We start from the raw sequence: 24,009 nt of genomic DNA, 5'->3' as shown, positions 1-24,009 counted from the left end.
CGTTATGGAAGAAGATGACTGGAGATGAGCGTGCTCCCTATCATGAAAAGGCAAACGCGAGGTTCTTAATTGAAAAAGTGTTCCGATCGAAGGTGTTACGGATCGTTTGAAGAAAGATGTCGAGAATAAGTTGGAGCGTATGAAGCGCAACATTAATCGAATGATTTTAGATGGAAAACATCGGCCTGGACTGGAGTCCTTAAAGTTTATTTTTATAAGCTTCAACTATTTCACAAAGTCGGTTAATACGGACATCTTCTTTCCAGCCGAGGTCTCCATTTGCAAGATCTCGGTGAAGTTTGGTGTAGAAAGGATTTTCCACTCGCATATAAATCCAGGCTCATTTCCCTTGGGGAAAGCCGGTGAAGCTATGCGTCACACGATAGACACCCATCGTTTGCCCCAGCCACCCGGGGCTTTGGGTGAGCGCGACATGAAAAAGTTCTATGGAAAACTGATCAATTTTATGCAATGTGTTAAACAGTATATCAATATGTTATACTACCCCGAACTTAATTCATGATGTTCAGGCCTGTCTCAGCTTTGGCGACCATTTTTCGGAAATAGAAGTGTATGATATTAAATACCTACTTTTTTTGTGAAAAAAGAAGCCATGGGAGCCGCCAATAACATGGACGAAAGGTTGAGAATGAATGACATCAACGATTATTTCTTAAGAGATAATTTAGCTTATCAGCAAGGAATTTCTTGTGGCTTTCATTCAAATCGCTGATCGCTCCAAATGTTGCCCAAAATCAATGGTGACCTGATGGGGTAATTACTTCAGTAATTACTATCGTTGCTTCCCTTAGAGCACCTCTCGCCCACCTGAGAAATACATAACTAGGATATGTTGCATCGGCCGGAACGGCCTCAAAAACGAGACCTGGAATAACACGAAAATATGCGCTACACACACAATATTATTCTTCAGACACCCATGTACATATCACACGGTTCACAACGTACACAAATGAGACTAATTATAAATCTACACAAGCAAATCAGACCAATTGTTAATCAACAACACCTAAAACTTATCAAACATATGTAAAATGACAAATAAAAACTAAATCAAGTCGAAACGAAATTCGAAATGCAAATTAAGTGAGTCTACATACTATATGACCTCATTTTATAGATTGGGAACGCAATCTGTATACCCTGAACCAAAGTTCAAGAAGGTATTATAAAATGTAAGTTACGAAACAAATCTATATGGACCACCACAATTCAAAATTTTTAGTGAATTGCAATGTTTTAGCACAATCTCAAGTATTATCAAAATCGGTTGACCTGATAATAAAACTAAAAGATGGATGTACCTATTTTAGTTGTCAAACAAATTTATTATGGCACTATTTATAGGTATTTATTGCACAACGCCATTTCGAATTGCGTTTAGGATTGTGCAAAAAATGCTTTAGGACCAATGTGATATTTAAGCGAATTCCACAGACTTTGTATACTATTTGATACAAATTAAAGTTATGCCATAAATAATAATATTGTGCAGACATAATTCTGTATTTGCCAATTGCAAAATATATATGTGTGTGTCCTACAGCTGGCAACAAATCAACAATAAAAAACGTAGCCACCGCACCGAATTGACAGTTTTGTGCGGTTTATATTTCAATTGGTTTTGTTTTTGCCCCTATTAATTACACTACAATTAAAGCAAATTTCATAATTAGTCTGCATTTAATTGTACTTTATAGAAAAAAATAGTGTATTTTGCACAGATTTTATGATTCATTTACTATGTAATTGAGCAGAATTTCAAACAATGGAAAATTATTACTTATCCCATTATAAGTTTCTATGCTATTATGCGGACTTAGTTAATAATATTTCTGAAAGCAAAAACAACTCACGAGCCTAATCGATTCTACTAGATGGTTTCATGAGAAAAGGAAATAGGATGTGATGCAGTTTTACATTAGACCTAAACATTATCTATTCTTCAACGTCTCTGTATCTGGTATTAAGTTTTCGATAAATGTAAGTCTCACAGCCTAAACTTACGCTTTACCACTCCATACATGTGAAATTGATTAATAAATAACTCCCGACTGCACATAAAAATCGACTTCATTCCGAAGTATAAATGGCCTCCCTTAAATATTCATAGTCACAAGTTCAGAAATAAATTATATAGATTTAAATTGTTATTGTTTGGCACTAAAAATAAAATCAGATTTATCAAAGCCTTTATATAAATGAAACGATAAGAACACGTACTAACAGCGTTGATATGAAAACAAGCTGTTTTCTCAAGAAATTGAACTGGAGCACTCAAACATTTACACTGCAGTTAACAACAACAGGCGCTGATGGCCTTAAGAGCTGAATAAACCGCATAAGAATTTTAAAACCGTCGACCTCGGGCACGTAGTCGTGCTATTCATTTCTAAATCCTATTTAATTTGACATAACGTTTGTAACACAGCAAAAAAGTTTAACAGACATATTTTTGGCAATTTTTATGATTAAACGCTTTTCATATAAATACCGGATTTTTTAAAATTGTTTTTAAAATTTACCCCATGAATATGTTCTAACTATGGAGAAAATGAGAGCTTTTCAGGTAAACTTTAAATTTTGATTAAACAAAATAACATCTGCATCTGGATCAATTTTGGACTTTTAATTGTAAAGTAAGATGTGATTTGTTTTGAATAACAACATAGTATTAATGTGAATAAACTTCAAGCTGCAGGATTTATACAAATCTTCATACCTTAGTTTTCATTTTCTAATGATATCAAATTAGGGCACTGGGGATTCAGTTTTATGTAAAATATGCCTAGCGTCTAACTGAACGTAAATAAGACGAGTTTATGCATATTAACGTTGATAACACCAATTTATTTTTAATAAACAGCCACTTACCCAAATTTGAAGTATGTCGAAAAAATGTTTAACAATGGCGGGTGCTAAAGCAACAAGCGCGTTGACCTCGAAACACTTTTGAATTTTGAACACGAATGAAATTGAAATTACAATGACTGACGACTTTGGCGTTGCAGTTGAAGATACAGTTGATAATGTAAATTTGTAAGCTTTATAACTGAAACAGTTGAATCGACTGGTAAGTTAGTTTTATTTCACGTAAGACAAATTTAAAAAGCGCGACATTTATGAATATTTATATATATTTTTTTGTTAGATTCTTTTATGTTATTTTCTTTTTAATTTTTCAATAACTGGAAGAAAGTGAATATTTTATTATTTATTATTATTTATTTTAATAAAGTAATTACTATAAAATGTGCAAGTAAAAAGCGGTAGCACGCTTTTGTTATTACATATATTTTTCTTACTGGCTGATTTTTTAATGACGCGCGCGGGTCACTTAGATGAGACTTTTAAATAAAAAAATGTGTAAAGTGAGGTAATTTATATTTAAAAAGCAAAAGCAACCAAAAGTGGCAGACGCAGTATGAGCAACAACAACAACAACAAGTTTTTAGTAGTTAAGGCAAACTGGTTTTTTGTTGATAACAAAAGCAACTGTGCAAAGCAGCAGCAGACAGGCTAACTGACAGAAAGACAGGCGGAGCGACGACTTATAGAAAATATAGACAGACTCGGCCAAAAACAGATAAACGAGAAGCAGTTAAAGACCCCTAGACCAGACAAAAAGCGAAAACCAGCTTCTAACTGTAATTTTAATCAAATTATAGCTATTCAGTTATTTGGCGTCACGAAACGACGTCACGAAATGCCGACGCTGCAGCGTCAGAAACGACGCCGACGACGGCGGCAACGAATTCGACGCAATGTTCAACGCGATATTCAAGCACAAATCCAATTAAAATAGGTTTCAAAATATCAATTATAAAACATAAACAACAAATTTCCATGTGCATTATGCCTACTTGTTTTTAAAATGTTGTATTTTTAAATATTTGGCGTCATCGCTTTCTGCCGCTGATGTGTTGTTGTTGTTAGTGTTACTGCTGTTTTTGCGACGACTGCCGCATTGACACAATTCGCACTCTCTCGCTCTCTGCCTTTTTATTTTTTTTATTTGCTTTATTTGTGTGTGTTTGGTGTTACTTTTTTGCTTTTGTGTTTTTGCACAGCACGTTGCTGACGCTGCTAGCTAGCATTATTGTAGTAGTTGTTGTTGTGTTGTAACTTAGGACAGACAGTAATTGACATGCACAATAAATGTTTAAGTGAGTTGCATTTTTGAAATACAAATACAAATGGCATTTGTTCAATAAACAAAGTCACGGCACGCGCGCGCGGTGTTTGTGCGCACACAATTACACCCAACACAAGCAACACCACTGCGAGACGACACAGACACACTGGCACACACACACACCCACAGAAGCACACTCAGCCGTAGATAGAGCGGCAGTTCAAATTAGTTGTGGGGCAAGCTACAACAACAACAATAATAACTGATGATGACTCGTCTGCTCGCTCACACAAATGTTATTAAACCTTAAAAAATTTCATTGTTATATCTGCATCTGTATCGCAGCAAAGTCAATGCAATTGTTACGATTTCATTATATTTCATATCGCTGCCTGCGCTTTTATATAAACACAAAACAAACATAAATTTGTGCAAGGCAATTGGAAAGAAACAGCAAAGAAATGTAACAAAAACAATTACAAAATCAAGCACTTGACGCGGCGCGGCGGCGGCGGCAGCGACGTAGCGGCGACGCATCGGCTTGAAAGTGACAGAGTGTGTTTTGGTATTTTTTTTTATCCCATAATTTTTAAACACTGTACTTGCTTTTTTAAAAATGTTGGTTTTGGCAAAGTACTTGAGTTTTTAATATTGGTTTCAAATTTAGCGCATCATCAAGAACTCGCTGCTGGCGCGTAGCAACCGTTTACGACAACTGAAATCTTAAAACTGTTCCGTGCAAATATACTCCGCCACCAGTCACGGCAACAGCCACACGAGCACTGCACGTCGTCAGTGTTGACTAAGATACGAACGACAACGTGTCGCAAATACGAGGGCATTGAACAGAATGCGCGAAGCGCGCGTTTGTACTTCAAAGATGCGACCACATAAAACAATAACAACATCAAACATGTGAACTTCATTGTTTTGAACAGTTAGTAACTGCAATAGTTTCGTTATTATTTTTAATTATGCGAAGGTTTTTATCTGGTAATATTTTAGTGAACTCAAAGTGTGATCATAAAAGTTACGCGCCAAAGCTAAGCACACTGCAAAAATCAAAGTAATACCCATTATATGATGTGCATACACTGGCCACAAATAGTGCTGGGAAACACCTAAAAGCAAAATGAATGCACAGCTGTTGTATCTTCGATCAAACAAAATGCAGAATTAATGAAAATGCGAGTTTAGCGCTGAAAAGTCATTAGGAAAACTCTCATCACGCATTTAGATTTAGGTTAACGTAGTTTATTAGTAAACCGACATCAACAACATGGAGAAAAATGCTGAGCAGAACTTGCAGCAGGTAAATAAAATAGCACACGCCCAAATTAAACTTGTATTTACATGTATACATATGTATGTATAATGTATGCGTATTTTTTTGTGAACCCTGACATCCTTTGCAGGTCAAAGCTAATGTACAACAAAAATTCAATGAGTTGCGGGCTGCACTGCATATGCGTGAAAAACTGTTGTTGCGGCAACTGGAGGCCATTGCGAATACACAGCAACAACAACAAATGCTGAAAACATCACGCAGCGATGAACACAGCGGTCCAGGCACCAGCAGCTGGGAAGAAAGCGGCGAAGTGCGATTTGTCACCAGCGAGGAGGAGGAATTACTGTCATCCATTCGCAGCTTTGGGCGCTTTCAGCTAGACAATATTCAATTGCAGGCACTGCAGGATGTGTTTTTGCGTAACGAGGATTATATTGCACCTGTCGATGATCATGATACTATGTACAAATGTCTGCAGGATGGTAAAATCGCCTACTACGATCTCGACGAGGAAGAGCAACCAGAGGCCATTGTGGTGGATTTTTCACGTAACAAATCACTAGTGGAGGATAATGCCAAACTGATGAACAAGTCCATCATCAACATTACACTACAGGAAGCCAAAGAATTAATTCGCAAAGCGAAAACTAAGCGAGAGACGCATGTACCACCTCTAAATCTTGAAGAGCTAAACGATGAGTTGGAATCATCCATAGCTGATGCGGTCTCAAGCTTGGGCCGTAGTGGCGATGCTTCGAAAAGCACGTGTGTCGAGCAGCCCAATAGTAGCAAACCCAAATCGCGAAAGCCACGCTTCAAACCTAAAATCACCATAAATAATTGCAATGGAACTATCAATTTGCGCAACATTGCCAGCTTGACTATCAACTGTGCCAATGAGGAAGCGGTTAGTGCTGAAATTCCGCTCACCCAATCGAAGCTGGAGCAATCGGCTGACTCCAGCACTACTGATCACTCCACGCCCACCACCACAGCCTCCAGTTCGAACTATTCGAGCAATGCAAGCTCACGTTCTCAGTCGAAGAAACAAAAGAGTAACAACAACAACAGCAGTATTGGCAAAAAGGATTACCAAAAGGGCGCAGTGGCCACTAGTTCCACAAGCGTTGAAAGCACTCCCACAAATACACAGCCCACGTCAACAAATTCCTATTCCAATCGTTACGAGGAAGACGTAGAGGTTAGTGAGACCGAAACTCATGATGTCACGTGCGATTTTTATAATCGTTTGCTTAACGAAATCAAGAAGAGCCTCAAGGAGAAGCCCATACGTTCGTACGACAATGCGCCGGTCGCAACCACAAACCTTACAACAACTAATGCTAGTAATAAGGCTACAACAAACAGTGTGCAAGCCGCTGCCGCAGATTCCACCTGCGATGCCAACTCCAACAGCATGAGGAGAAGTAATGACGGAAGTGCTCCACACACCAACAAGACCCACACCAATGTAACCAACTCTACCCTGTCGTCGAACATACAACCAGGGAAGCGTCTGGTGCTGAAGAACTTTGAGAATCTGAAGATCATATTGGAGGCCAACAGCGGCGATGAGGATACGTTTCATCCGGTGCAAATCGAGCAATGGCTGGCCGAGATCATATCTGAAACGGATCTGGAGCCCATGCAGAATACTGACATATTGGAGCACAGCAAGATAAACAATAGCGAGACCAATTGAATATATGCGACTCAAATCGAGCATTAGTAGTAGCACCAAGTTCAAGTATCTTACACAGTATTCGCTACATTCATACATGTACTTACACATAACACAACATATTTTTTGAAGTTAGTTTATACGAAGTAACGAAATTCATGAATTCAGGTTTCGTTTCCTGATATCAACTTAAAGTAACTACTCCTGCCCCCACACAGATGGTCCAAACTAGTTATTTACAATTTTATAGCTAAGTCAGGACATATGTATATCCGATAGAATATATAAAAACTAAAATCCTTGGCAAAAAGGCGCCCCAACTGTTCATGAACTTCGTATAAACGCAGTTATAGATTCCTTAATATAAGTTTTTGTTAATCTTCTATTCACACATGCTAACGCACATACACATACAGTATATATACTATATATCGTATATATTCAAATTTGAAGCCTTGTCTTTGCGGTCCAAGTGCATGCATTTTATTCCAACATTTTAATGGTTCGATTTCCTTAAAAAGACATTGCCCTTTCGTTGTGTGTAGTCCTTGTTTTAAGTACTTAAATGCATTTTATTTTGTGATTATTTCAGTTCTCAAGACTTATCCTTAGCTGATTGGCATAAGCAACTAAATTTAGTTTGTAAGCTGTAGGCAGAATTCGTTGTCACTGAAATGCAAACCTTAAACATTTGTATATTTATTCATTAAAGTGTTATCAAATATATCAAAGGATTGCGTTTTACTTAATTTCTAGTCACGCAACTGCCTCTGACCCACATTCGGGAAACTTTTATTTGACACCACGCAATAGCTCTTTTTAATTTATTCCCTTTTTACGTGCATTGGAAATAAGCAAAATGTTCAGTTCAGATCGAAGTCTTGATATTTGCAGATCAGTCGCCATTACTTGAAGTTTCAAGCAAGTTATACTAATTTTTGCAACATGCCCTCTTTTTAATGTTCTGCACTTCGGATTGTTTGCATCTTTAAGAATGCTGAGTTATAAATTAATTTAAAATTTTGAAAAGTAATCATAATAAGGCTCGTTTAAGATGTTTGAAATTTTTAAACATTCGTAACAAGATCTAAATTCGTTTTTTTTTTACTCTTCGTAGTTAAGCCGCTTCATATCGAATTAAAATAAGTATAAAACAACAATTAACTGCAAATATAAATATTGGTTTTAAACACTACACTGTTTTCCTTTGTGTACCCAGTATTCGAAGGGGTCAAAGGGGGTATACCAGTTTTTAATAAATGTTCAATACCATGTTTTATATTTGAAGTATTTAAAGCAGTTTTGGGTACTTATTTTGATTTTAAAACTTAAGAGTCAGTTTATGTTTAAATAAGGATTTGGCTTCTTACTGATGAGGCGTTAACTCAAGTACAAGAGTAATAAAAACCTTCATAGGGAAATGATTAAACAATTAATCGCTCTAAGCATACCATTATCCTTTACTGATTGCTCCCCGGAGTTAAGAAATTATGTCTTTTGCAAAAAATGCCGCTACATACTAGTTGACAAAAGTAATTATTTAATTTCGCTGCTAAGGTGGAATTTTAATAAAGACTTTAGGTATAAATTAAAACAGCAACAATGTTTAGGAAACATTTTGAAAGTAATTGTCGTGCTAAGTGGTGGAAATATATTTTTAAAACAAATTCAACATAAAGAAATCCATAGATCCAATTTAATAATAAAAAACATTTAATTTGATAATATTTTGGTGGCGATTGTTCAATTAATAATGGTGAAATGTCTTTTTTTTGCTAATTTTTTTATATCACACACAAGAAACATTAACCCATTGCATTTCTATGTGGTTTGGCCCTGGCCCGACCAGTTGCCATTAACAATACCGTTAATTAATAAATACACGCAAGTCTGTTGTGAAATTCGCTTTACTATTGGTGTAAAAAATATACTAAGCTTGTTTATATATTGATAGCCACACTATCATATGTAACCGTTGTCTTCATATACATACTATGTACCTAACTATAAAATGTATATAAACATACATATACCCTTTTAAAGACCTATTGTGCTTCTGGAGAGCGCAGTAATTTGAATGCCAAATCCGGCAACGAATTGTGACGTCTGGACATTAGACTTACAAATTTGTTAAACTTTATCAGCTCAATGAATAATTTGTTGCTACTGGAAGTACGCACATACATACATACAGTATGTATGTACATACATACATACAGTATGTATGTACATACATACATATATACATGAACGACGAATAGAAATACCAAAAAACATATAAGTAAACAAAATTCAAACGCATTACATAAACGATTTGAAGCTCTTAAGCAATTGAACGAAACTTTTTAAAAATATTAACACTGTTTTGCCTTAACTCTAATAAGAGGAGTTTGTGGACTGATTAATTGCTCTCGATTGTTGCCTATACTACTCTAGGCTTAAGTACACTTGTCAATCACTCCTTTTCGTTAATTATATCCAGCAGATAGGGCGTGAAGTAAGTAATGATGCAATCAGCGCCAGCACGCTTGAAACCCTTCATTGCTTCCAGCACGGCAGCACGCAGATCAAATGCGCCCGCCTTAGCTGCATGATGGAGCATGGCATATTCCCCAGATACTTGGTAAACGTAGAGCGTGTGATAGGGGTAAGTGTCTTTGGTCTGTCGCAGAATATCCAAATATGGCATTCCTGGCTTCACCATCAGCATGTCCGCGCCCTCGCTAACATCACGCTGCACGGCACGCATGGCTAAATTTCTGGAGCCACTAGGCAGCTGGTAGCATCTGCGATCTCCAAAGGCAGGCGCGGATTGCGCCGCCTCCCTGAATGGTCCATAGAAATTCGAGGCAAATTTCGCGGAGTACGCCAACAGCGACACGCTATTCAGGTTGGCATCAATAAGCGCTTGTTTAATGGCCTTTACACGATTGTCCATCATGTCCGAGGGCGCCACGACATGAGCACCAGCACGTCCATAGGCCACTGCAATCTCTGCAATACGTTTTATGCTCGGCGCATTCTGTAGTCCGCACTCGTCGAGCAGTCCACAATGGCCGTGATCCGCATACGGACAGATGCAAACATCACAGGCAATGAGTAGCGAGGGAAACCATTCGCGCAGCTTGGGCAAGGCACGCACCACAGGATTCTTGTCGGAGTCCGCATGTGTGGCTCGCTCATCCTTCATTGGGCTCTCCACCACGCCAAACAGCAGCACCGCTTTTAGTCCCTTCCCAACCAGCGGCTCCAAGTGTTCCCGCAACTTGTTGATGCCCAGGCGGGATATGCCCGGCATGCTTTTAATTGGCTGCACATCATCGTCTTCACTGATAATGAACACGGGGTACATTAGATTGTGAGGCAATATTTCACAACCACATTCCTGCAGCAGTCGCAACGTGGGGTGGTGAATGCCGCTGTGTAATTTCCGCTCCATTCTTGCGTGAATCGATCCAACGATTGCTAACGTAACTTTGAGAAAGTGCCAAAGCACCACAGTGTTACCCCCAATCAGACATACAAAATACCCATTCCTACTTAGCTGTACAGAACAAGTTAGCAGCACTCCTTTTGATAACGCATAAAGCAGTGTGTACGCACTCTTTGACGAATATTTGAATTCGAATTTGGTTAAAAACTATTTATTATTAAATGTGGACCTCTATTCGGAATTTAATTGTCTTATAACCTTGAGGCTTAAGCGGAAAGAGGCACGTCAGACCAGCATCGTAACCAGTCCGACTGGAAGTTATTAAACTATATTTTCTATTTTATCTATATAAAGATATTGAAACCGAATAAGGGCGTTTGTTAGTATGCCTATATATGTATAGGCAATCGTATATACATATAAGCTTTGGATCAGAAAGTGCTTGAATTTTTTCTTTTATATAATTCGATGTCAAAAATTTAGAATTGGTATGAAGCGTTTATATACGTGCCTCTGAAAATAATAATTATTATATATTGCCACCTAATTTAAAAAATCTACAAAATTGTGTATGTACAATTTTTGGCTCTTTGAAACAAAATATATTAAATGAAAATTAACGTCGATTTATAGACGCAATAATAAAATGTCTGGGAATAGCTCTATTTTGTAGTGTAAATTTTAATTGTATGTATGCCTTCCCTCAAACCATATGTGCATATGTAAACTCGATTTTGCGTACGACTATTATTTATTTTTAAAACATATCAAGTGACATTTTTGCGGTAATTTGCATATACTCGTAATTGCATATACTAATGCATATGATATTGCTGCCTGCTACGTTCCTCCCACACGTTCATCTCTACACGTACGCGGCGAGCGAGCACATTCTAAATGGAAAAAAAACTAAACATAATTACTACACATAATAATTTGTAAACGTTTTATGATTAGACATAATTTAAGTAAAATGAAGTTACATAACAGTTTAATTCCAGTTCGCCTAAGTCCAACAACTTAGCTTAAAATAAAAACTGGTAATCTAATACCTTGTCTGATATTTTTTCACTTTCGACTTAAGTTATCTTTTTCTTTTTTCGGCAAAGTGATGAGGACATATTGCGAAATCAACAGACAGAGAAAAACGGGAACAACTAAGTGCTAACTTAAATTAAATGAATTGAAGCTAAATATTTGGTTTGATTTGCTGAAGACGCAATTAACAGCCATTAGAAGTGTGTTTTTGGGGTGATGATGGTGGTGATGGTGTCCGTATTGTCGTCATCTTAGTCCTGCCCTCCACTAAGAAACAAGCGCATGATGATGGTAGTGTACGCGTCTCTGACGTCGCCGTTCTTGCTGTTGTTGTTGTTGTTTTGCTGCATGCAACATCACAGTATAGCAGTGCAATTTAAGTGGCTCCTGTACTTCAAGTTGAAGCTCCTCATTGTGTTGGGGTGCGGGTGGTGTGCGATCTTGCTGTTGTGTACCGGAAGAAGTAGCAATATGAAGACACTTTTCTGCTTTTGTTGTTGTTCTGATTATTTTCGATTTTTGCTGTTGTTGTCCTCTGCGTAGTCGTCGCTCTGTCGCCTCATCATCTTGAGCTGGTCAAGCGAAGGTCACTTGATAGAAAAGCCATTCTTCCATGAACGACGGCACAAACGCCTTCGACGTTGTAAACTTTACTTTGGGCTTTAGTAGGCGTAGCTGCTCCTCGAATAGTTCCAGCGATTCCAAGCAAGTTGTGCCATTGCCATGAGTCAAGTATTTGCCATCCGGCTTGAGCAACATAAACGAATGCTCCAATATGGTGCGTATAAAGTCCCAACATTCGCCAATTGGTGCCCCAGAAATGGGTATATCAGTTAGATCGCCAAATACATAATCGAACTTGCGGCCCTCGGCAATAAACTTTTTCATATACTCTACACAATCCCCAACAACAATCTCGTACTGATCGGTCTTGCGTTTCTCCAGCACATCGCCACAAATCGAGTTCAGATATTTATTGCAGGCCTGCATGACCAACTCATCGATTTCCAGCATAACTACATGCTTGGGCTTCTCTTTGAGCAGTTCGTAGAGCAGCGCTCCGTCGCCCCCTCCCAGAATGCAGATCTCCTTGCCCTCGTAGTTCTCAATCCCGCGACCCATCAAAGTCTCCGTATAGATTAAATCGGATTCGGCAATGTCTGCAAAAGTTTAAAACAAGAAAATGACTTAACAATACACATACAGAAAAACCAAAAATCAATTTTCACACACTCAGTGAGACCTGGTTGGAGTGCAACATCTCCTCCACACTGACATAAATTTTGCCTATTTTGACAGCCGACCTTGACCTTCCACGCTCACAGCGAACGTGTCATGGCGTGGTTGCCGCATGGCACCATGGGATGGAAAGTATAAGTTTATGATCAAAAATAATAATCAATACTCACAGATGATACGTATTGCAAGGGAAAGCGGATGATATTTCTTCATGTTTCTAATAAAGAAATTGAATGAAGTAATTCAAAGCATAATTTCTTGACATTTTTCTTAAAAAGGTTTAGCAGCGTTTTCCGTGGAAAGGGTATAAATCTCAACATGGGACCGAAATGTCGTCTAAAGTTGAATAATCTGAGTTTTTAGGAATACAGGTTTTAATTTTTCTTCTTACTAAAGCATGTAATATCGAGATACGTTAGAACACCAAAGATCCCACTGACCGCCCATCTATAATTTAATCTAGCGACTCCAAATCACTTTTTCTTCGATCATTTTCAAATTACTAATACAGTATTTGGCAACCACCAAAATTTTCAGATATATAGATATCTCAAAATGATCTAGTTCAGACTTAAGAATTAGTCCTCTGACGAACTTAGATTAGCAACTTATTTAGCAAGCTCTCGCCCACAGTCACACGGTTTGCTCTGCCCAGTTGGGGGGTTTCTAATCGATTCACCGGGCGTGATTTCCTTAAGTACATTTTATACGCCCAAACGTGTGTGTGTGTGTGTGTATGTGAGGGTATGTGTACTTACTTTGCAATTCATCCAAAATTAGCATATTGCCAAGGGTTTTCGAGTGCATGATTTGTATCTTCTGAAAGGGCGAGCGCGCTTCATAGACCAACGAATCAATATCGTATTCAATAATGCGCTCATCTGTGAATGAAAGAAGGGCAACGTGGGTTAGCTAAACACTTAAGCAGATCAATTATATTGTTGTTTAGTTATTAAATATTCAAAAGTGTACCATATCAATATGTATTGGAAAATTAAAACTTACACAATATTAAGTTGAAACAGTATTTAAAAAACAAAAATTCCAATCCAACAGCATTACAGTAATCGCTTTATATAGTCAACCCCGAGTATAATTAATTACCACCTAATAAAGATGTAATCATAAAGACCTTAGGTATAATTTTAAAAATATATTCTTCAGCTGTGAAATAAAAATTTCCAAAAAGAACAAATTTATCTACTATGGAGATTACATAACTGCTATTTGGGTTCACAGAAGTATCTTAATTAAAAGGTGTCTAAAATCGTTAGCTTTACTTTTACTTATCTCTTTCTTGCTGTTTCAAAACAAGTACTAATTTTTAATGAATATATTTACAGATACTCGAAAAGAATCAATACTTACTTGTATATAATAGTTATGGGAACATAAGGAATTGATCTGATGTGAGAAACAGAATTAATTTCTAAGCTGTGCGCTTAAAATAATTCAAAATTGGTAACATTATTAAATTAGATGGTTACATCATACATCATTTATAAGGAATATGCGCCCGGGTTTTAAGCTACATATGTATGTTGTTGATGTAATATATAATATTTATTTATTTTATTTAAAAGTATTTGGGTTGACTATATAGCGATTATTTTGAATTTAAAACTGAGCAATCGCAAACAAATTTTTTATTTTGCATAAATACAATGAACGTTGATTAATAATTGTGTTTGAAATTAATATATAACTGCTAATAAACAAGATATCAGACACAAACCGTTAACATCAACATCCGAAGAGTGCTACACATACTGAACTAATTAGTTATGATAGTTGCGATAGGGATAGTCTTGATATGATATCATAGATGTATGTACTTTACCTGACGATGGAAAATACCTAGCGAGATCGCCGCGCTTCAAAGTTGGCAGCACCTGACCCGTCAAGGCTTTTAGCTTCTTGGCTAGGGTATTTTCCAGACGCTTTCCAGTCTACGTAGGTGGTTTTTTTTTTGTAGTTGTTGGAGTTTGATATGAAGAGGAGGTGTTTGTTGTTGTTGTCGATACCATATGAGAGCGAGCGAGCGTACGAGCGAGGCGGGCAGGTGAGAGATGTGCACAGGACGTACGAATAATTGAAATTTGGATTTTTTTTTGGTTTAGATTTATATATAGAGAGGACATTTTGGTTTGATGTAGCGTCAAATTCGTGTGTTGCCCATGATGGAGTCGTTGTGTTGTTGAAGTAAAAGGTTTTGTTGATGATGCAGAGATGACAAAACGAGAAGACATTTGGACGTTGTGTTGATTTTGATACAGAGTTTTCGGTAATATGAAAATAAAATTTTAAATTAAGTCAAATAAATTGAGAATTAGTTGAAAACAAAAATATATATAAGTAAAAATATAATGGTAATCGGCATTTGGCACATTTGGCTAGAGCGAAGCAACAAGCATGCGAGAACAGCTTTTTTGATCAACTTTTCTAGAGGTAATGCTAGGCTGCAAACCAATTTGTACAACTTGGTGTGAATAAAGATAAATTTGATGGCTTTGATAAATTTGATAGCACCCGGTTCTGGCACTGTGGGCGCGTGCGTTTCGACCAATTCTTGATGGTGGATGAGTTCTTTTTTTTTATTTATATACTGCCGCTAATTAGACAATTGAATACTTTTGAAAATGCTTGCATTTTAGGTTCAAGTTTGTTGCAATTAAGTTTTTGGGTGACAGAGAGAGAAAGAGAGCGATATAGAGAGAGGAGGTATAGGAATATACCCAATATGTTTCTTATATATTTAATATATTTATAACTATATGTATATATTGCAAATGGAACTAGCAAAAAAAACTATATATTGCAATTCTGTTTGACCAACCTGAGCTAGTCATGTATATATCAATATATCCTCCGCGCTTAATTGGCGGCAAATATTTGGATCGATCGGAATCTAATTTTTGACGCAAAATTAATTCCATTGTGCGCATGGTCTGCAATTATTTTTACATACATAGAGAGAAATATAAGTTTATTAAAACCGCTTTATTTTATGCTAACTTATAATTATGAAACAAACCAAATAAGATGACGAATTGAAAATGAACTATTTGCGAAAAAATAAGCAAGTCACTGAAAATATTTTTGGCAATCTAATGCTTCGGCATACAATATAAAATATATGTATGTATGTACTCTAGATTTTAAAAATACAGAGAAATACAGAAAGAAACTTGTATCCTTTTCATTTAAAATAAATATATAAATTTGTACTTAAGGGTAAAATTAGCCATTATGTTTAGTTTTTTCCCCCAATTAAATTATTTGTTATATTTTTGTTTGTTACATATTAAGCATTTATGCTTGATTTTTATCGAGTACAAAAATTATTGATACCGATTTAACTGAAAACTTTTTGTACAGCCCGCGCAAAAAAAGACCCAGCGAGCACCTATTTTTAGTTTCAATTGTAAATGCATATGAAAAAGGAAAGTAAGCAAATTTTAAAAAGGAATTCAAATGTGCATTGCACATTTTTCTGCGAAATATTTTTGTACATACATACATATGTATGAATGTAGATAAAACATCATATGATTTGTTATAAAGCAAGAAAAATATTTTTTTAATTTCGCCTTGAATGCTGAAGGCCAATAGCGCTCTCTCTTTCACACACACGCGTACATATTTATTTATGTAAGTATCAAAACAAGAATCGGCAAGTTGTGAAGCAAAACGAAATGCCGGCAAAAGTGCAATGAGCGATAAGCAATATAAACAAAAGTGACATTTGATTAAAGCAGCATAAACAATAAGCAGCATGACGACCAACACACACATACATACGTATGTACATATGTGCATACACATACTGCAGTTGACTTGGGGAAATATGAGAGGAGGTGGAAGAGCGCCACAGCTTTTAGTCAATGAAACGGGTTGGTTGATATTTAAGAGAGAGTGTGAGTAGTAGGTTCCATGGTAAAAACAGAGAAAGGTATAGCATTAAATCGATTTACTCTCACTGAGCAGCTACGTCATAAAAAACGTAGAAGCACCTATTGTCACATGTACTTTTTCACTTGCTTAAAATGACGTATTTACGTCACCTAGAATTGCCCTGTCTAAATAAAACGTCTGCTTAGTTTTCAACTGCTACAAGGCTAACTTTGGATGCAGCTGTCCATTATCTTGTGCTAAATGAAATATGGAGCATCGTGGGATGCCAAACGAAGAGAACAGTGAATAACGGTCCTGCAGGGCTATACCTGTTAGCTTTTTCTACCAAGTATGTATGTAGTAAACACCGTGATAACAAAAGCATGTGGAACAAACACACACATGCACACATAGGTGGTACATCGGCCCCACGTGGGGCTAATAAAAGAGAGCGAGATCTGGAGAGCGCCATACGCGGTAAGTTTGGCAAGTAAACGATTAACTAATCATAAACAAACACATATTTAAGTATTTATAATGAAAAGGGTGGTTGAACTCTTTTTTTACGAAAATATATTCATAAGCTAATAGAGAAAGTGTAAAAAATTGAACATTTTCGTTGCCGGAAAAAAATAAAAACATGTGAGCTGTTAGATAATAGGCCCTATACTATTGTTTTCGACGGTGTCAGCACTTTTGCTGAGCTCCTTAGAAAATGATGAAGAGGTAAAAACAACAACAGCAACAAATGGCAGGTTTGCTGCAACATGACCCTGACCAAGTTCTCGGCGCAAGCAAACACAACGTAGCCGCCAAAGACATGCGGAAAGACGGTCAAGTGCAAGTGACACACCCCTGCGCCCACGCCCACACGTCCTAAACGAAGTGCCGACGACAGCTGAGTGTGGGTGGCTTGCCTTGACACGCACACGAGCACCCACAACAAATATTCACAGCCAAACACACGCACACACACATGTATGTGGAAAATCAATTTTGCCGCTGTCACTGACAATGAAAATTGTAACCCCTTTTCCCCAAACGGCAGCGGAACTATTCCATTTATGTCTGTGTGTGACAGGAGTGTAATTGTAAGAGATATATGAGCAAGAAATGAAATAATATCTCTGATAATTGCTATTAAGTATTGCTACATACATCAAAGGACATTAAAGGCTCCTTGCCATCGGCCAGATAATATTCCACATTGATAGTTAGCAAGCCCTGTTGAAAGATGCGGCAAGTTATAATGGTATCCTTATTCTCCTCCAGGACAGCAAAATAGCCATCTTCCATAGATAGTTGATAGGCCAATTCGAGTTGGGGAAAAACGTGCTCCAGCTCATTACGCACGATTTTCACAACTTCCTGCCTCTGCTTGGCATCGGCAGTCTTTAGGGTGTCCAACGTGAAGTCGAAAAGTATAGTTTGGGCTGCCATTTTATTCGTCCAGATTTTATTTTTAAGCGGCTTTTTACACTTTTATTTTTATACCCCAAGATATGCGACCGCAATGTCAAGGCGCGTGTCCGACAGCACAACCCACCCGCTGATAGACTCAAAAAACAACTGAGAGTTCGCATTACCTCGATAGCTAGACAACGATAACGAGCGCGCGATATCGATAGCGAGAAGCTTGTGTACTTTTGGTGTCGTTTGAGGAACTAAGTTCTTTAAATCACTAGCATTTCTATAACCATTGACAACAACCATCAATTTATGTCGATAAATTATATGAAAATATATTTTACCGATGTTGATACGTTTAAAATATAACATATGTATTTCTCGTTTTTTTGCTTAATCAAAAAATCCTTAACTGTCTTTGGTAAATACAATGTTCAAGCAGTATATATATAAAAAAAAACATTTTTACTAATTTGTATTCAAATTACATTAGAAAATATAGTCGTTTGTGTAATTAAAATTTAAAAATATAAAATTGTATAAGGTCTGTGAAATGGTGCTGCCATATGTATAAATAGGTTAAACAATTGTTAAAATTCCATTTCAAAAAGAAACTCTAATACATATAATGGCCTGAATTATGAGTTGTATATTTAATAAGCAGGCGTCTGAGACGCTTTTATAATTGAATCTCGATACACTGAACAACGTTTCTTTGCAGTTTCGATGCATCGAAGATTAGTAGCTTTCATCGAGAAATATCGATGAATTTGTCTGCAAATATCGATATTCCAAATTGATGTTTCATATTTGGTTCTTTTTACATCCCTAGTGGCATATCGTTGGCGGACATGTGTGCACATCGTGAGAACTGAGCGCAACAATAAAAGCTTATGTGAAGACAGATCTTAATAAATCGCGCTTTGATAACTCGTCGGGCGTTGTAAAAAATATATTACATAAATCCGAGCAGAATTAAGTGCGTGTTGAGGTGGGTGTGCCTGCGGCAGCTGGTGAATCACAACTATTGCGCCTGAACCTGAACTTGAATTTTCCTTTTGACCGCCGTGCTTTTTTGTTTTTGTTGGTTTTGGTTGACGTTCGGGGCATCGTCAGATATTAGCATAGGCCCCAAGGCAACGCAAGGCAAGGCGAGCATGTGCAAACGTTTGGCGGCAACAATAGGCTGCTAATTATAAATCCAACATAAAGAGTAGCAAATCAATGGTGCCCGCTGTTATTATTGTTTTTTTGCGTGGGCGCCACAGCATAGTTTTGCAGATGCCAAAGTCGTTACGTCGCACACGTTAATATTTTTGCAAAGACTTCCACCCCCACAAGTGTCCAGGCATCATGTATTGTGACTCAACATTGGTCGCTTTATTGAACCCCATCCCATCCCCATATCTACCCCATTTGTGGGGGGTGGTTGTCCCTGGGTTGGCCTATTATGGAAAGCATCGCGCGCAACTGAGTTTTATTGTTATATGTATTGATTTTTTTCTCCCACTGATTGCTGAGTTTATGTTTTGTTTGATTTTCAGATTGCAGTTCCGTGTGCCGCGCATAATGAAGTCCCTAGCGGACACAGACTATGCGACAGGTAGGTAAATAAAAGCTAAGAAAAGAATGAAATGTTAATTGAAATGCATACACAATTTGCAGTTGGCCGCCCCCAAGGAATGATCAAAGCAAAACAGCCCAATTAGCCAGCGGACAGACATAGAGAATGGTGGAGGAGAAAGATTTTGATGCAGTACGTCATCAAATGCACAAAAGTAAAGGCGTTGCGGAAGGCTATTTACGTTAAGCAACAAACAACAGGCCGCAGGGAGCACAGCAGGCAGACCAAAAAGTCAGAGAAGTCAACAGTGGCATTTGCATTATTCGATGACGTTTATCTAGATGTTGTCGTTGCCGGCGCGCCTTGGCCTTACAACCAGCTAGCCAGCCAGTCACAGCTGTCTGCCGCAACTATTAATACATCAGTGAGCAAGAAGAACGAGCGTTGCTCCGTACAAATCTCATAAATGACAACAGAGCTGCAAACGCGCACAGTGGGGATGAGCACAATTAGAGCAATGACAGTGATAAACTAGCTAATAAAATATGTAAAGCTTCACACGTTTACTTTTGAAAGCTTTAAGGGAAATGCAAACCCAAGAAATGTGAGTATATATAACCATAGGAGTCTCAAATACGACTGGACACACAAGCACGGGTAAGAGCTAGCCGCAAACTGCTTAGACACAGCCATTAAATAACTGTTCTTTATTTGTAGAAACGCATTAAAATGCAGCCAAGCAGCGCCGGCAGCGAAGAGCGCATCACCAGCGCCACTAACAGTCCACGTTCCGCCCACAAAAGTGGCAGCACCCTCTTTGGATTGTTAAGCAAACGCCCCAGCAAAGTCGAGCCACATCCCATATCACCGGACTCACCCAGCGTGCATCGACGCCCAGCCTCAGCATGCGCCCAATACGATGTTAGTTTTGCCAAATGCAATACGGATCAAGGAATAAGTTCCAATCACGTTGGTAACAATCACAAGAGTCAAACTTTGCCTGCTGCTGTGCATGGAAATCACACAAGTGCCGCAGCTGCCGCCGTTGGCACCTCACTAGAAAAATCGCACAGTGGTCTGATTAGCTTTCACAGACGCACAAAACCCACTTCTAAGAGCAAAGATCACCTGCATCGCTATAGCGCTGATGCAGGCTCGCAAAGTGATGGTGGCGCAGATGTTGTAATGCGTCGCAAATCGCCTAAGCATCGATCCCCGAATCACAATCGCTTCAGTCATCAGTTTAGTCTATGCTGCAAGGCAGAAAAAAAGCCTATGACACCACCAGTCACTGTTCGCTACAATTCCATACCAGATGCTGGAGCTGGCAATGTGTTGCGTCGCGACAACCTCTCCTTGAGTTGGAGCATGGTAGACAATAATACTGGTTCGTTGCATTCAAGTGATGGCGGCACTTCGTATCAACTGCCAGAGCTGCATCGTGCGCAACGTCCGTCCAGTGAATGTGCCAGTGCACCGGAATCTCCGGTGGCCAGCAAGACCTTCTTTTCCCAATGTGGCGCAGCGGCAATTGCGCAAAACGCCCACAGCTCACCGTCCAGTTCATCAATCAAGAGCGATACACTACATCGTGCGCCAATTCGTCCCATCGCCGTCTCCGCTTGTCGCTCGCGTCTGCGTCTAAAGCTGTATCCGCCGGGAAAAGAGTTGGCGCCCTTGAACGGGTCTTCAGATGCCTCAACCGACAATGCGACAGACATTAAACGCGCAACCACACCGCAGCACATGTCCTCACCAAACATTGCTACCCAGCCTGATGATGTGCATGACGATGAACACATGCGTGGCGAGCAGCCAAATGTGCGTTTCATGTCGCACGAGAATATGACACTGCAGCGTCAGGGCTCAGGCTCTAATTTAGCGCGACAAGCCCTGGTGGCCGCTCAGTTGCTGAATCTCATACCAGCACAGCAAGCACGTGAACGTAGCTTTCTGGACGGACGCCTGGGTTCGTCATCGCTCCTTGGCCCCAGCGAATTGGCTCGTGTGTTGCCACAAATGGAGGTTACATGCTTTGTTGGCAGTTGGAACATGAATGGGCATAGTCCACCAAAGTGAGTTTCATTCCAAGCCCCTTCTATCCAAAATGAGACAGGGAGGCCCGGAGCCAAATTACTTTAATTTTACACATTACAGATTCCAAACATTCGAGAACAGAAGCAAATTAACTGTTTGCCTTCACGATACAATTAAAATTAATTAATTCAGTGAGGAATTACTTTTGAGGAAATTCGAAATATTAGATAAAAACAGGCAGCTACATTTTTTGATATACATTAAAAAACCTTAAGAATCGAGATTGTTCGTCTAACTCTTCCAAGAATTGGTTAATAATTGAGGAGGCCCCTTTTGGGTTACGATTCTGTTTAAATAAATGTATAATTCATGTTTCTGACAATTACTAAATACTTCTTTGCAGACAAATGAATGACTTTGTACTACCGGCAAATATAACGCACGTGCCCGACATTGTGGCCATTGGTACCCAGGAGTCAAGCCCTGATCGCTTTGAGTGGGAAGCAACGCTTCAGGAGACCCTTGGTCCGTCCCATGTGCTCTTCCACTCCACTGTACTTGGTACACTACATTTGGCCGTTTATATGCGACGCGATCTCATCTGGTATTGCTCGGCTCCCGAGGATGCGTCCATGTCTGTGCGCACAGGATCCGCTTTTCGTACCAAAGGAGCTGTGGCTATTTCGTTTTGCCTTTTTGGAACATCCATGCTATTTGTCACCTCTCACCTGACGGCACATCAGCAGAAGGTTAAGGAGCGCGTCTCGGATGTCAAGCGCATTATACATCACTTGGATCTGCCCAAGAACCTTAATTTGCGTCACAAGAACAAGGATGTCACACAAAACTTCGACAATGTTTTCTGGTGTGGCGATTTAAACTTTCGATTAGCCGAACCGCGGGAAAAACTTTTAGAATGGATACAGAACACAAAATTTCCGCTGCCCTCACATTTGCCTCACGGATATATGCATACCGATCAATTATCCTCAGTACTGGCTGAGGGTGCAGCTTTTCATGGCTTCATGGAAGCGAACATAACATTTCCACCCACTTATAAGGTAACTGCCAAACAATGACATTGGGCCCTCCTTTGACTAAACACGCATATATTTTTTCAGTATGATCCAGGCACTCAACACTTCGATACCTCGTCCAAGCAACGTGCGCCAGCCTACACTGATCGTATATTATATAAATATAGGCAGGTTCAGGGTCTGGTCATACGTCGTCAGAGCACGGTGCCCGGCGTTTCGACGCCCACCCAACCCCATGTGCAATGCTTGCTGTATGATTCGGTTCCTTCCATAACTACGTCTGATCACAAGCCTGTGTGGGCCCTGTTTCGAACGCTTATACGCGCCGGCACTGATGCGTAAGTAGTTCTTTAAAATACATTACAACAGAAGATATAAGTGCTTTTTTATTAAGCATTTTTACTTATTGCCATTTTTAATTTGTATTTTTAGCATACCTCTGGCTGCAGGATTGTTCAATCGAGATATTTATTTGGAGGGCATGCGACGTCGCCTGAATAATCAATACAGTGGTGCTTCCGCTGTGTGCGCTATACAGTGAATCCTCAACTAATTGGGATGATATGTACCAATACCCCAGCTATTAGCTTTTAGTGCAACACTAAAGATATTTTTAACCCAATACTCAAAAATTGTGCACAAAGGTGCACACGAAACTTAGTTAACCTCATAATCTGTAATGAGCTAGTCATATTTACCAAAGCGTTGAATTGTGTACCTCTGTTTATAAAGTCAGTGTCTAAGAACTATATGCGATATCCCTATGCTTGCCTATGGTTGTGTGTGGCCTTTTCAAAATAGTTCAGTACTGCTAAACGCATTGCAAAATAATCGTATGTTATGCTATTGGTGGTCTAGATCAGCTAGCAGCTACTATTTACATGATATTTATATACGCTATATAATAAGTTAGGTATTAGGTGCTGCCTTTTTGCCTCGAGGCCTTAGTTGTAAAACGTTCCTTATGAAATGCAAACATACTCAAATAGCAACAACAGAACAAATTACTTTTAACGCGCATCAAAAGTCTAAAGTGAAATTTATAATATAGAGTAAATATATTTTATTTATATTAGTCGATAATTTAGTTAAATTATATAAATGGAGTCTATGTGCAAGTGCAGAAAATAAATTTTAATAGATAGTCAAAATAAGTGTTATATTTTTTGCAGAGATATATAAAATAAGTTGTTACTATCTTTTTTTTATAAAGTATTTATGAACAAGTTTTCTTT

At 38.5% G+C, this 24,009-nt stretch overlaps 5 protein-coding genes across 11 annotated transcripts in view; 2 read left to right on the top strand and 3 right to left on the bottom strand.

The window, feature by feature from the left end:
- Nucleotides 1–4,923, bottom strand: part of LOC115632936 (palmitoyltransferase app) — a 92,840-nt gene extending 87,917 nt beyond the window's left edge. For all 4 annotated transcript variants that reach the window (XM_030530231.1, XM_030530232.1, XM_030530229.1 and 1 more), the window contains exons 1-2: nt 4,759–4,923; nt 2,896–3,073 (exon numbers count right to left, since the gene is read on the bottom strand). The gene's annotated coding sequence lies outside the window, so the exon portion shown is untranslated. The remainder of the gene's footprint in view (nt 1–2,895; nt 3,074–4,758) is intronic.
- A 406-nt stretch (nt 4,924–5,329) lies between these two features.
- Nucleotides 5,330–7,762, top strand: LOC115632357 (myosin-G heavy chain). Of its 2 annotated transcripts, none has more exons than XM_030529472.1 (2): nt 5,330–5,468; nt 5,572–7,761. In XM_030529472.1, exons 1-2 carry the CDS (start codon nt 5,436–5,438, stop codon nt 7,144–7,146), a joined length of 1,608 nt encoding a protein of 535 aa, XP_030385332.1. In that variant the 5' UTR covers nt 5,330–5,435; the 3' UTR covers nt 7,147–7,761. The 2 variants fall into 2 exon arrangements, with proteins under 2 accessions (XP_030385332.1, XP_030385333.1); XM_030529473.1 differs by lacking the exon at nt 5,330–5,468 and having other exon boundaries at nt 5,795–5,863; nt 5,923–7,762.
- A 1,252-nt stretch (nt 7,763–9,014) lies between these two features.
- On the bottom strand, nt 9,015–10,615 carry LOC115632435 (delta-aminolevulinic acid dehydratase). Its single transcript, XM_030529578.1, has one exon. The coding sequence runs from the start codon at nt 10,562–10,564 to the stop codon at nt 9,581–9,583; it is 984 nt and encodes a 327-aa protein (XP_030385438.1). The 5' UTR covers nt 10,565–10,615; the 3' UTR covers nt 9,015–9,580.
- A 675-nt stretch (nt 10,616–11,290) lies between these two features.
- LOC115632274 (spermine synthase) overlaps nt 11,291–24,009 on the bottom strand; it is a 30,058-nt gene continuing 17,339 nt past the window's right edge. Inside the window, exons 1-4 of one of the 3 annotated variants that reach the window (XM_030529354.1) lie at nt 17,888–18,280; nt 15,672–15,783; nt 13,594–13,716; nt 11,291–12,756 (exon numbers count right to left, since the gene is read on the bottom strand). In XM_030529354.1, coding sequence (XP_030385214.1) covers nt 12,173–12,756; nt 13,594–13,716; nt 15,672–15,783; nt 17,888–18,169 — 1,101 coding nt within the window. In that variant the 5' untranslated portion in view covers nt 18,170–18,280 and the 3' untranslated portion in view covers nt 11,291–12,172. Of the gene's footprint in view, nt 12,757–13,593; nt 13,717–14,675; nt 14,785–15,671; nt 15,784–17,887; nt 18,281–24,009 lie in introns of those variants that run through there. The other 2 variants (XM_030529355.1, XM_030529357.1) reach the window with 2 other exon arrangements.
- LOC115632273 (inositol polyphosphate 5-phosphatase E) lies at nt 19,015–23,829 on the top strand. The gene is made up of 7 exons (XM_030529353.1): nt 19,015–19,127; nt 19,681–19,739; nt 19,802–20,357; nt 20,418–21,775; nt 22,141–22,798; nt 22,859–23,112; nt 23,207–23,829. Exons 4-7 carry the CDS (start codon nt 20,430–20,432, stop codon nt 23,313–23,315), a joined length of 2,367 nt encoding a protein of 788 aa, XP_030385213.1. The 5' UTR covers nt 19,015–19,127; nt 19,681–19,739; nt 19,802–20,357; nt 20,418–20,429; the 3' UTR covers nt 23,316–23,829.

This window comes from Scaptodrosophila lebanonensis, unplaced genomic scaffold (assembly GCF_003285725.1).
Source record: "Scaptodrosophila lebanonensis strain 11010-0011.00,11010-0021.00 unplaced genomic scaffold, SlebRS2 tig00001415-arrow-pilon, whole genome shotgun sequence".
NCBI lineage: Eukaryota > Metazoa > Arthropoda > Insecta > Diptera > Drosophilidae > Scaptodrosophila > Scaptodrosophila lebanonensis.
The sequence above is the reverse complement of the archived record's forward strand: the minus strand, read 5'-3'. Positions and strand labels throughout refer to the sequence as shown.